The sequence below is a fragment of the Phascolarctos cinereus genome, unplaced genomic scaffold, assembly GCF_003287225.1.
Source record: "Phascolarctos cinereus isolate Bilbo 61053 unplaced genomic scaffold, phaCin_HiC Scaffold_3;HRSCAF=262, whole genome shotgun sequence".
In the NCBI taxonomy this organism is placed as follows: domain Eukaryota; kingdom Metazoa; phylum Chordata; class Mammalia; order Diprotodontia; family Phascolarctidae; genus Phascolarctos; species Phascolarctos cinereus.
In genome coordinates this window covers 106141742-106154825 of record NW_027555736.1, presented here as the reverse complement: position 1 = coordinate 106154825, position 13084 = coordinate 106141742, and the positions used below count along the sequence as shown (strand labels likewise).

Below are 13084 nucleotides of genomic sequence, written 5' to 3'. Positions count from 1 at the left end.
TCCTTCTTGATCTCTGTACAGTATTTGATACCTTTGACAATTTTTTCCTCTGAATATTCTTTCTTTTCTAGGGTTTTCATGATGCTTTTCTTTTTGTTTTCTCACCTGACTATTCCTTCTTGATTTTCTATGCCAAGTCATCATACCTGCTTCCTAATTTCCCAGTGCTCTGTTCTAGGCCCTTTTCTCTCTCTACATTCTTATTTGGTTACCCATAAGATTGATCCCCTGGATTTAATTATCATCTCCATGCAGATGGCACTAAGATCTATGTATCCAGCCTTAGTTTTACTCCTGTGCTCTAGTCCCGCCTCACAAATTGATTATTAAACATTTTCAACTGGCCAGTGTCTAGGCATTTCAAACTCATGATGTCCAAAACAGAACTTACCTTTCTTCCCAAACTTACTCCTTTTCTGAACTTTCTTTTTTGTTGAGGACAGCACCATTCTTCCAGTCATGCAGGTTTGCAAGCTTAGTGCAATCTTCTACCCTTCACTTTCATCTCACAAAGCCAAGCAGATGCAAATCTTGTTTGATTGCATCTTCACAAGAACTCTTCAATCTACCCATTTTCTCTATCCACATAGCTACTACCTTAATTCGAGGCCTTCAACTTAGTCTCCTCACATTTTCTCTCTCCTTTCTAATCCATCCTTTAAGATATTGCCAGAGTGATTTTCTATATCACTTCCCCATTAAAAAAAAACAAAAACAAAAACAAACAACCGAAAAACTTTAGTAGCTCAGTGGCTCCCTGTCACTCAAATAGTGGATCAAATTGAAACTCCTTTTTCAAATCAGCCCCAGTTTACGTTCTTATCCTTAATACACATTTGTCTACTTTACACACTGTAGTAAAGATAAACTGATTTCCTTATTGTTCTTATACATGCCATTCCATCTACCATATCTATATTTTAAATTGACTGTCTTCCATTCATGGCATGTTCTCCCTTTCTCTTCTCTTCTGTCAGAATCCTTAGTTTTCCTTATGATTCATTCAAGAGCCATCACCTATATCAAGCTTTTTAGCTACTAGAACCACCCATATTCCCCTGTATAAATTTGTATATACTGAGATATCTATCTATCTATCTGTCTAGTCTTGTCTATCTATCCATCCATCCATCCAAACATCCACATGCTTGATTACCCCAATAGAAGGTAAGCTCCTTGAGTCAGGGACAATTTCACTTTTGTTTTTGTATCCCTGGCACCCAGCACAGTTTCTGGTACATAGTAAGGGCTTCATAAATGCTTGTAGATTGAATGATTGCTACTTTAACTGTCCTCCTTTGTCATGCCCAGTACAGTGTTACCTACTTTATTGGTGAATCGATTTGGAATATTTGCACAGTGCTATGTGTGGAGTGGGAGGACTGATGCTACTTATCTTCTTGATGAGCATATGCTTATATTTTTCCAGTTCCTCTCCCCAAAGGAAGAGAAAATTGACCTCATCAATTAATTGAGGAAAAGAAGAATCTTTCAGAGGTGGTTATACTAGATAATATCTAAGATTCCTTCCAACTCAGAGCCCATAAACCTGTGAATAGTGGAAGGTCCTGAAGAGTCCCTAGAAAGAATAGTATTCTCCATATACATTTTTAAACATAGGGAAAATAATCTATCAGAAGGCTAAGGATCACAAGATATGTATATGTATATGTAAATAGATATCTGTACAGATGTGTGTCACATGCATGTGTGTATATATCATATGACAAGACTCACATGGTAAATCTATTTGTAGTACTACAGGTGAATTTCTAGACCCCTAGAACCTATAATCATTAGATCATATTCCTTTTGATTTAAAAATAATGGCAATTAGATTAGGTAATTACAGAAATTAATCACAGATACATTCAATGTAACTTTCCTTAATGTAAAATCAGAAACTATTTTAGGCTTGCTTTTGTGATTATTATTTGCCACAATTTCTTCATCTATAGTAGAACTTTATATAACTTGATTGAAAGAGGGAAAGGCTAGCATGCAGAGTTGAACACCAAAATAGCACCATGTGCATAAATATTTAATGAATCAGTTTTTAATGATAAAAAGAAATAATAATCTTTACTTTTATGATTAAGATTTTGATGCAATTTCAAAATGCATGATAGATTATTATATTTTATCTGAATGTAATAGTAATAATAATGATAGCTAGCATTTATATAGTGCTTATTCTGTGCCAGACACTGTGCTAAGCGCTTTACAATTATTATCTCATTTAATTCTCACAATACTAGAAGATAGGTGCTGTTATTATCCCTATTTTGCAGATGAGGAAACTGAGACAAACAAGTATCTCACCTAAGGTCACACAGCTGGTAAGTATGTGAGGCTGGATTTGAACTCAGGTCTTCCTGACTACAGGCCCAACACTCTATCCACTGTGCCACCTATCTGCCCTAATCTCAAATTGCTTTACTTACTGTGTGTTATACTATAAAATTCCCTTATGTGCTTAGCCTGTTGATCAAAGAAGTATTTGTATTAATATTTCAGCCAGAGGATATTGCACTAATTTTTTATATAGGGAAAAGAAATCCTGAAATTTCCTTATTTTATAAATAAAAAAGTAATTAAGAAACATTATCTTTCCTTGATCTGGCCATTGCCTTTGCCCCCCACCATCCCCATGTTCAGTAATTCTGAAATCCCTTTATCTGATCATAATCTATTGACTTTCTACCTCTCCTTTCCCTTCCCACAACTACTTTTCATCCATACCATAACCAACAATTCCTTGACCCTTCATTTTTATCACCTCTACAAAGCCACTGTCTCTTCTTTTCCCCATCTTAACCCCTTTGTGAACCAGTTCAACTCTACAATGTTCTCTTTTTTTTAATCCCTGGCACTTTTATCATACTGTTCATTGCATCTGCTAAACTTCATTCAGCCTTGGGTCACTTCCACAGGCTGCTGTTTTTGTTCCTACACATGGACTGCTGAACAAAGATGGAGAAAATTATTCAACCATCTTGATTGGGTCCATTACAAAGTTATGTTACACAACCTCAATTAGACCCTCAGTGCTGCTAGACAATCCTTCTGTACCTCCCTTATCAACTCACTATTTCCTTTCCCACAGCAACTCTTCCAAACCTTTTTATTCCTTCTCAAACCTCCCATGGCTCCCCAACCCCCAATCCTCTTAGCTAAGAACCTTGTCTCATATTTTACAAAAAAAATAAGGCCATTAGCCAAGAGTTCCCTCTTCTCCCATTTTCCTTGTCTCATATGAAGAAGGCTACTTATCTGCCTTCTGCCACTATCTTCTCCTTTACCTCTGTCTTACATGAAAAGGCTACCCTTACCAAGGCTCTACCTGCACTTGTGATCCCATTCCATCCTGCTTTGTTCAACAGATTGTCCTCTCTGTCATCCCCATTCTATCACTTACCTTCAATCTCTCTCTATCTAGTAACTCCTTTCCTTCTACCTACAAATGTGCCCCAAACTTTCACTTGATCTTTCCAACACTGCTATTATCCCTTTATCTTTTCTGCCATAAGTGGCTAAACACCTTGAGAAGGCCATCTACAAGAGCTGCCTTCACTTTCTTTCCTCTCACTCTCTTTTTAATCCCTTACAAGCCAGTTTATGACCTCTTCATTACCCTGAAGCTGCTGTCTCCAAAATTAATAATGATCTCCTAAAAGGCCAAATCCAATACCCTTTTCTGTCTTCATTGTTCTTTTTTTTTGGTGAGGGCAACTGGGGCTAAGTGACTTGCCCAGAGTCACACAGCTAGTGAGTATTATGTGTCTGAGGCCAGATCTGAACTCAGGTCCTCCTGACTGCAGGGCCAGTGCTCTATCCACTGTGCCACCTACCTGCCCCCTCTGTCTTCATTCTTCTTCACCTCTCTGCAACCACTGACAATATTGATGACCCTTTTTCTTTGATCCTCTCTTCTCTCCAGGTTTTTGGGATACCACTCTTGGTTCTCTTACTACCTATCTTACCTTTCCTTCTCAGTCTCCTTTGCTGGATCCTTATCTGGGCCATGCCCACTAACCTTAAGTGTTTCACAGGGCTCTGTCCTGGTCCTCTTTTCTTCTATACTATTTCAGTTGTGGAACTCACCAGTTCCCTTGGATTTAACTATCATTTTAATGCTAATGATTCTCAAATCTACCTTTCCAACTCTAACCACTCCAAACTCTCCTGCATTCATCTGCCAAAGTTCAGGTCTGGCCATGTTACCTCCTCCTGGAGCCAACTCTAATGCCTCCCTATCACTTATGGGATCAAATATAAAATCTTCTGTTTGACATTCAAAGTTCTTTATAGTATTACCAGCCTCCCTCCACCTTTTCCATTCTTCTTACACTTTACTTCCCTCTTTGTATTTTTTGGTCCAGTGATATTGGCCTCCTTGCTGTTTGATGAACAAGACACTTCATTGCTTGTTCTGGGCATTTTCTCTGGCTGTCCCCCATACTTGGAATGCTCTCCTTCCTCATCTCTGCCTAATGCCTTCTCTAACTTCCCTCATGTAGCAGCCTTTCCTAACCCCTCTTAGTTCAAGTGATTTCCCTCTTTTAATTTTTGTTTATCCTGTATGTAGCAAAAACATATTTCTTTTTGTTGTTGTTGTCGTCTCCGCCATTAGATTGTGAGGTCTATGAGGGACTGTCTTTTGCTTCTTTTTGTATTTCTACTGCTTAGCATATATTGCCTGGCACATGGTAGTAATTTAACAAATGCTTATTGACTGACTGACTGATATTAACAAGAGATATTGTCCAAATAAAAGTGAAATCAACCTTGGTCGGCGTTTGTACTGTTTGTAGAGTGTTTCAACCAGATGACCATGAAGCTCAGCAAACTCTTTTTTAAATCCCCGCTCCAGAACCTATAGGAAAAACATGCTGTCACTAGAACTATAACTTGAAACCTTTTGTTTACTGACATGTCTCCTTCAAAATTCTGTTGTGTCCCATTTTGAGAGAGAACAATATAAGAAATATATTAGAGGTTAAATTTGTAAGAATGTTAGTTCATATTGCAAAAGGAGTTGCTAAAGATTTTGTTAACTGGTGCCTTAAATAGTATTTGATAGAATTATAGAACTCTAGACCTGAAATGAGCATTTGTGATCCTCTAATGTAGTAGTTTCCACATAGTGGTTTGCAAACTGCCTGGGAGTTTGTAGTAATGGTCCAAGGGGTTTGCACTAAAAATACTTTAATGGCTCCTTAAGCAGTAAATAATTGCAGAATATAATGAGTAGTATACTAAATTACCCTTCGGGTTCACAATATATTTTTGTTCAAAAGGGTTTGTACAACAACCTAAAAAAAGTTGGGAACCACTGATCTACTTTATTGGTGAATCAACTTGGGATATTTGCACAGTGCTATGTGTAGAGTGGGAGGGCTGATGCTACTCATCTTCTTGGCATATGCTTATATTTTTACCTTCATTTTAAAGAGAAGGGACCTGAGGCCAAGATAAGGGTGGCAATTTCCCAAAATTCTGTTCACATACACTTTTTGAGGAATGCATAGTGGCATAAAGTAAGATGTAATTATACTTAAGAATCAAAGTAAAACCATCCAAAAAAAGAAAATCTGTGAGGAAATTCTATTCCTTTCAGTCCCTCCCAACCCTATACATTCAGAGATACAAATAGTATATACAAATATATACAAATAGTAAGGAATAGATGACCCTTACTTTGTCTTCTATAAGGAAGTTGTCATAATTTTCCCTGTATGTATCAAGTTCTTCACGAGCTTTGTAGATTTCATCTGTAGTGAATTTCTGTAACAAAATGAGGATTAGCCAAACAGAACAATAAATATTTTGAAGACAATTAAACATTCTGCAAACAGTAAAAAGAACAAGAAGTTTCCTAAATGTGTCAATGGAGCATACACTTTCCATTCTTTAATACTGATGAGGTAAGATAAACCAAAAATAATTTTCAGAAATAAATATTCTAACAGTTGTTTAAACAGTTCAACAAAGCCAGAAATCTACAGAGGGTCTCAAATGTACCACATATAAGTTCATGTTCAAATCTAATCTTTATTTTTAAAAAAACTGCAAAAGTTTTCCTATTTCAATGCGTCAGTTAGTCTACTTAATTCTTGCTCTTGTTTATCATTATTTATTTAGGAAAACCTGAGGATGTTAGTGGTATGCATAGACAAAAGTCTGCTGGTGAAGAACTACCCTACTAGCAACAAGGATCATGCAGTAACATGGACAGGACCAGCTCAGTTCATACGTATCATTTAAGAGGTGCCAAAATTCTGGAAAATTATAATTTTGCCTGAAGGCATTGTGTTTGAAAAAGGCTGTTGTTTAGACCTGGATCTTAGAATTTAGAGTTGTCAGGGAGTTTAGAGATCTGCATTATGTAGGAAGAACAATTCTCTTAGGTTATTATCAGTATTAACACGATCATCCTTAGAGTGCACATGGCTTTCAGATGTAAACTGCAGTTTACAAGACTTTTCATTTCTATGGTATATCACATTATGTATCATGTCATATCACATCAGACTACTGGGCATAAAGTAATCTTGTGGCCCATTTGGTTAATAGTGATTGCCAACATGGTTCAGTCACAAAACTGTGGAGACCACTACATTAGCACACAGAGAGGTGTTGTCACAGAGCGCAGAACAGAGTCTCAAGGCTGTGGATTATAGGTTCACAGGATTTAGAGTTTGAAGATACTGAAGAAATATTATACACTTAATCCCCGCATTTCATAGATTAGGAACTAGAGATGTTAAATGATTTGAGATGAGATACTGGACTCTGGTACACGGAAAAAGAGGCATAGAGTAAACGATTTGGAACATTTGAGTGAGTATGGATCATGGTGGCATTTCAATAAGAAAAAGACTGTTATGATTACTTTTTCTTCTTGTTTTCTTTCAAGAACGCTGTTCAATTCTATTTCTCTTGTTAGTAGTTCTTCATCTAGCAGTAAAGAAAAAGTAAGGCTGGCTATTTTTAATTCCTCCTGTTGAAACATTAACAATGGAAAATAGATTAATAATGCTACTTGAGGAAACCTCTCAACCCTCAGATAAAATAAAACAAGCACTACATAAAATTAAGATACCATTTATTGTAAAAATTGGTACAAAATGTTCTAGTGGTTTTTAAAAATAGGGAACTGATACAGAAAACCAAGTTCAGTATAATATATAGAGTTTATTTCTACTTTAGGAGTAGTTGGCAGGGTGGTTGGGAGGAAGGAGAAATATCGTGAAAGAAGAGGAAAGAGGTGCTTGGAAAACACTTTTCTGTGCTCCTTTTCAAGGATCTAGATCCTATCCAGTCTTCAAGCCCTGGTTCAAGGCTAGCATCCTCCACAGAGTGTATACTCCTTCAGGCTTTATTATCCATTCAGAGCTTCTACACCATTCCACTTTAGACACATCCATGGGGGTGGGAATATACTTTGGATTTCATCATCATCCATAACTGTGCCTCCTCTATCATCTTGACTTCTGATATTCTCTTCTTTGTTCAAATCTGCTCTCCTATCTCTCCCACTTCCTCTTTCTTTCTTTCTTTTTTTTTTAAACCAATCTTTTATCCTCTTGTGACTGTTCAGTCTCTTCATCCCTCTGGGCATGATCCAACTCACTTTCCTTCCTTCCCAATTTTGACCTTATAGATGATTAGTTGAACCATAAAAGTACTCCTCACCCTTGAATTCTTTGCTTCCTTGTCCTAATACTATACTATCTTGCCAGTCCTTAACCCTGGTTTACCTCCACCAATTGCTGTGCTGTGGAATACTGCTGGAGAAAATTAAACAACTGTGTCAATTAAATTCACAACAAATTCATGTTAACTAATCTCCACTGGGTCCTTATTGCTCCAAAGCAATCCTTTTTTTAACAGTATCTATCAGGCAAGCTACTTTACCTGTTTCAAACCTCTCATCTGTTTTCAGCAACCTCTGCCACCCTAATCCTGTTTCTCAGTGAAGAACTTTATCTCCCACTTTACTGAGAATATCAAGACTGTTTGCTTTGACATTTCTTTCATCCCTTATTCACACTTAATCTCTTCTGCATCATTCTCCATGATTCCCTTTTTCTCCAGTCACTGAGTAGAGGTTGTCCTTCTCTTTGCCAAGGCTAGCTTTTCTATTGATAATAGCTACAAATAATAGCTTGCATTTATATGGCCTTTTAAGGTTTGCAAAGGACTTTATATATAATAGCTCATTTAATCCTCAAAACAACCCTAAAAGGTAGGTGATGTTATCCCCATTTTATAGATAGCAAAATGACTGACAAAACAGGTTAAGTGACTTGCTCATGGTCAAACAGCTATTAAGTGTCTGAGGCAGGATTTGAACACAGGTTAATGTTGTATATGCTGTGCCACCTAGCTGCCTTTATCCCTGATACCTCTTGCTTCCTAAAAGTGCTAGTTCATTTCAGTCTTTCACTTGTCCCTGCCATTCCTTCAAACTATATTTCTTTTCACAAGCTCCTAAAAAAAGATATCTATTCTCATTACCTCCATTTTTAAAAAAACTGCTCTATCACTTCTCAACCCATTAAAAGGTGTACTTCTCCTGCTTACCACTTGACTAAAACTATTCTTTCTAATGTTACAGGTGATTTTTAAACTGCTAAATCCCATGGCCTTAATTCTAATTCCCATCATATTTGACTTCTCTTCAGCTTCTGATATGGTTATTAGATTAGGCCTGCTGGTCTTGAGATCCCCATAACAGTTTCTCCTTAAGGGAGAGTGTAAGTTTATAGAACATACTCATGAAAAAAATGCTGACAATAACATTTTTTGAAGGTTGGCATAGCTGTGTCCCCCAAATAATATTTTGTCTACCACCGGCTTGCTTTTCTCCCTGATAACAAACCCCTAAAATAATATTTTGCCCTGACCCACTATGCAGTTTGGCCAGCCCCCAGGAAGCCATCTAAAATCACAGTATAAGAACTTCAGTCTCAGAAAGAGCACTTTGGAGCATATTCTCCTCTCTAGCAGAAGTATAACTTGCCTTCCAGCAGCAGGAGTACCCCATTTCTGCTGAATGAACCCATTTCTCTGCATTCCCCAGCACAGCACTGCCCTTGTATGAGTTATGCTCTGTAGGTTAGTGTGTATGCCTAAGTTGTATGTTGAGTCCCCTTTTCCTTAATCCCCTTCCCCCTCTTCCCCATTGCTTGCAATAAAGCTTTGCATTGAACTAGCTCCTATTGTTTTACATGTTATTCTCAGAACCCTACCTCATAAGGGTTTGTTTTCCCTGTGTCTGGCAGGCCCACCCACGGGCCTTTCTTTAAACATAAACTGGGTATCAGCACAAAGACTTAACCTCTTGACAACTATACCTACATTGGGGGAGTATGACACTGTGAACCCAGGTGTAAAAAGGAAGGGTCAGTGGAGGAACCCTACATCCTTCTAGGAAAGACTCTCTTATGCCAGATATAGTCACTCCCTCACTCCTCCTATGCATTTTCTCTTTCCTCGGCTTCTGTGATATTTAACTCCTGGTTCTTCTATGTGTCTGACTGCACTTCAGTCTCCTTTGATAAAATATCATCTGTCTTTCACTCCGAGCATGAGTATGGCCAAAGCTTTGTCTTAAGCCCTCTTCTCTTGTCTATATACATACATACATACATACATACATACATACATACACACACACACACACACATACACACACATATATACTCTTATTTGGTCTCATTAATTCTCACGATTCCAGCTATAATTTCTACTTAAATGACTCTCAGATCTATATATCTAGGCAGAATACCTTTCCTGAACTATAACCCTGTATCACCAACTGCTTGCTGGCTATCTCCACCTGAATATTCCGTAGATGTCTCAAAGTCAACTTTTCCAAGACAGAACTTATCTTTTCCCCTAATCTGTCCCTTTTCCAAACTTCCTGTCTCTTGAGGCTATTTTCATCTTCCTAGTCATTTTGTTTACAATCTTGGAGTCACTTGACTTTTCCCTCTCTCTCAACCCCTATTTTTAATCAAATCTAATGCCAAGTCTTGCCATTTCTACCTCCACAATAGTCTTTTTAAAAAAATCAGTCCCTTTTCTTCCACTCACAGCTACCACAGTGATACATGACTTATTCCCATTTTTCTGGACTATTATAATAATTTCCTAATTTTTCTTCCCACTTTCAGATGCTCTCCTTTCTAATACATTATCTTCACGAATGCCAAAATAATCTCCCTAAAGTACAGGTCTGAGAATGTCACTTAATTCTTCAAAAATGGCTCCTTCTTGTCTCCAGGATAAAATATAACTCCTTACCTTGGATTTTAAGGCCATTCATAGCTTGTCAGGTAATTCTAAACTTATCCCATATTATCTTCCAAACACTCTGTGATCTGGTGAAACCAGCCTCCTATTTGTTTCCTGAAGTTAAGTATTCCTTTTCCCTTTTCTTTGACCTTGCATGGCCTGTCCCCTAAGCTTGGAATTAAGCCCCTTCCTCACCTTTACCTTTTAGAATAATTACTTTCCCTCAAGGCTCAGCTCAAGGGTCTCTTCCTATTGAAATCCTTTCCTGTTCCCCTTAGCAATCATTTCTCTCTCGATTCTCAGATTACTTAGTATTTACTTATCCATACACATGTTGCATTATGCCAGTGTAATTTAAGTTCTTTAAGAGCAGGGACTGTTTTAGCCATGCCTTTGCATTCTCAGCATCTAGTATGGTGCCTTGTACATAGTAGGCACTTAGTTAAATTAAAAAAAAAAAGAATTACTGCTCATTACTCTATCTCAGAAATCTGAGTGAAAGGAATTAAGTCAGTGTATCATAACTACATGTAGTCAGGGTTCAAGATTCCCTATCCTTGGTTGAGGCTTACATTCATGACTTTTACTTTACCTGGTTGATAACCATATCACATTTCACCTTCCTTTGAAAGAGTCTTGCCAAATGACCATCGAAAATTTGTGTTGTTTCTTGAATAGAGTTTTGAAGCTTCCTTAATTCAGCATCCAATGACTAGAATAAAGATACCAGTAAAGTTAACTTTTAGGAATTTATTTGTCACAAGATAATAAGAAGAGCCTGTCATAGTCAACTTCAAATGGACAATGTTAACTTTACTGCCATAGGGATAAGTGAGCACTACTAAGGACATCTTTGGCCTGGAGTGTCTGATTTTTTTCCTTAAAGCAATAATACAGCAAGTTTTATAGCTTTACAGTTTGCAAAGTGCTCACATATATACTTTATTTTCAGGTTATCAGCAAGTATTTATTAAGTGTCTACTATGTGCTAAGTGATAGGGAAACAAGGGCCAAAAAGTCATTTCATCTTATTTAATGAACCAGTTTTGATAAGCTTTTTGGACTTTATGAAAAAAGTTTTGCATACATATATGCATATAAATATATTGCATTAATTCATAAGATGCTTTGTAATGATTCTCTAGTTGTTTCATGTTGACATGTTCTGTCATTCTATCTAGCTAAGTTCCTTTAGGACAAGAAATAAAGTATCTTTAAAAACTCTGGCAACTCCTAGTAAAGAACTGGGTATCATTAAGTGAATAAGTGACCACGTCATATATAAAAACAGAGATGTTGCTTTTATAAAGCCACAGACCAGTTATGGTGGGTTTTAAAAGCATGGTTATTCAAAAGGAAGTGATCTTCTCAATTTGAGTGTGTTCGCAGTGATGCAGATCCCAACTCATACATGCTCACTTATTCTGTGCAACTATCCATGTCCTCCCATAAGTTGGCCACAGGGTGTCCATCCATCATGCCCAAGGCCTTCTTTTCCTTCTTCTGACATCTCAAAGATACAGGCTATCTAATGGTTATCTCTCTTGCCATATAACCAGCCCATTTTTCTTTTTTCACTCATTTTCTTCCTCCATACAGCCCTACTGTTCTGGCATGAAGGTAACGCTGTGTTCTTGAAGGCTATCCTATCCAAGCACAAACTTTGACAGATTTTACCATGATTGAAAAGCTTTGGATATACTCTTGACAACAGAATGAATCTGCTTTCTGAGGATCAGTCTAAATAGGTGCAGAGAGGCTTGTTAGCATTAGGTAGACTGGCTACTTGATTAATTCTTTGGCCATATCAACTAATGTTTTTAAATGTGGTTATAGTCAGAAAAATGTAATTTAAAAATCATACTTTAAAAATAAACATCTCTGATTTTGCTTACTACAAAAAAATTCACATTTACAATTACATTTGATAGAATAAAAGCTCTTCCAAAAGATCATAAACTCCTTCAAGACAAGGACTATTTCATTTGTCTCTTGAGTACTCAATGCCTAGTACATTGCCTGACCCAAAGCAGGCACTTGATAAATGTGTACTGATTGATTACATTAGCTAGACTTCTTTCCATACCAATGACCTGTATTCTAGTATTTCTTCTACACTAATAGAAAAATCACATGGTGAATTCTGGGAGCCACGATGGCATAGTAAGCAGTAAATCTCTGTAGCTCTCCCTTATTCATCTCCAAACAATCATAAAATAACTCCCCAGAACAAATTCTTGAACAGTGGAGACAGTGTAAAAGATAGGGTGGAGTGGCCTTTTAGCCTAGGAGACTTGAATAATCAGCAAAAAAGGTCCACCTCACTCAGGTAAAAGGGGAGCACAGTATAGGAGAGGAAGCCTAACAAACCAGTGGGAGAGCCTGAGCCCCAGTGTGATGAAGCAGGCAAATGCCAATACTAGGACCCTCATGTGCCTTAGCATAGCTAGGGGAACTGGCACACCCCAGCTCCAAAAACTACCACATGCTTCAGCATAGCCCAGGGAAAACAGGAATCCTCCAAGGGCCAGACCTCCATGGCCTTCAGTGTAGCCCCAGGGAAATGCAGAAAAAACCGCACTGGGACTTAACATATGCCAGACACCACCACTAGGACCCCAGCTCAACACCAGGTAAGCTCCCTATGGCCTCCAGAAGCACCTGCCAACCCCTATGCCACCACCTCAACACAGTACCAGACATGAGGACAACATCAGTACAGCACCAGGTAAATAGCCAACATGTAGCCACTGGCACAAGAAGCCCAAGACAGAGCCTT

The 13084-nt window shown here is 37.8% G+C and overlaps 1 protein-coding gene across 1 annotated transcript in view; it reads right to left on the bottom strand.

Moving 5' to 3' along the window:
- LOC110209473 (cilia- and flagella-associated protein 43-like) overlaps positions 1 to 13084 on the bottom strand; it is a 167245-nt gene that overhangs the window by 25444 nt on the left and 128717 nt on the right. The window contains exons 28-31 of the mRNA XM_078151074.1: positions 10898 to 11017; positions 6896 to 7003; positions 5701 to 5787; positions 4788 to 4876 (exon numbers count right to left, since the gene is read on the bottom strand). Of these exons, the coding sequence (XP_078007200.1) occupies positions 4788 to 4876; positions 5701 to 5787; positions 6896 to 7003; positions 10898 to 11017 (404 nt within the window). The remainder of the gene's footprint in view (positions 1 to 4787; positions 4877 to 5700; positions 5788 to 6895; positions 7004 to 10897; positions 11018 to 13084) is intronic.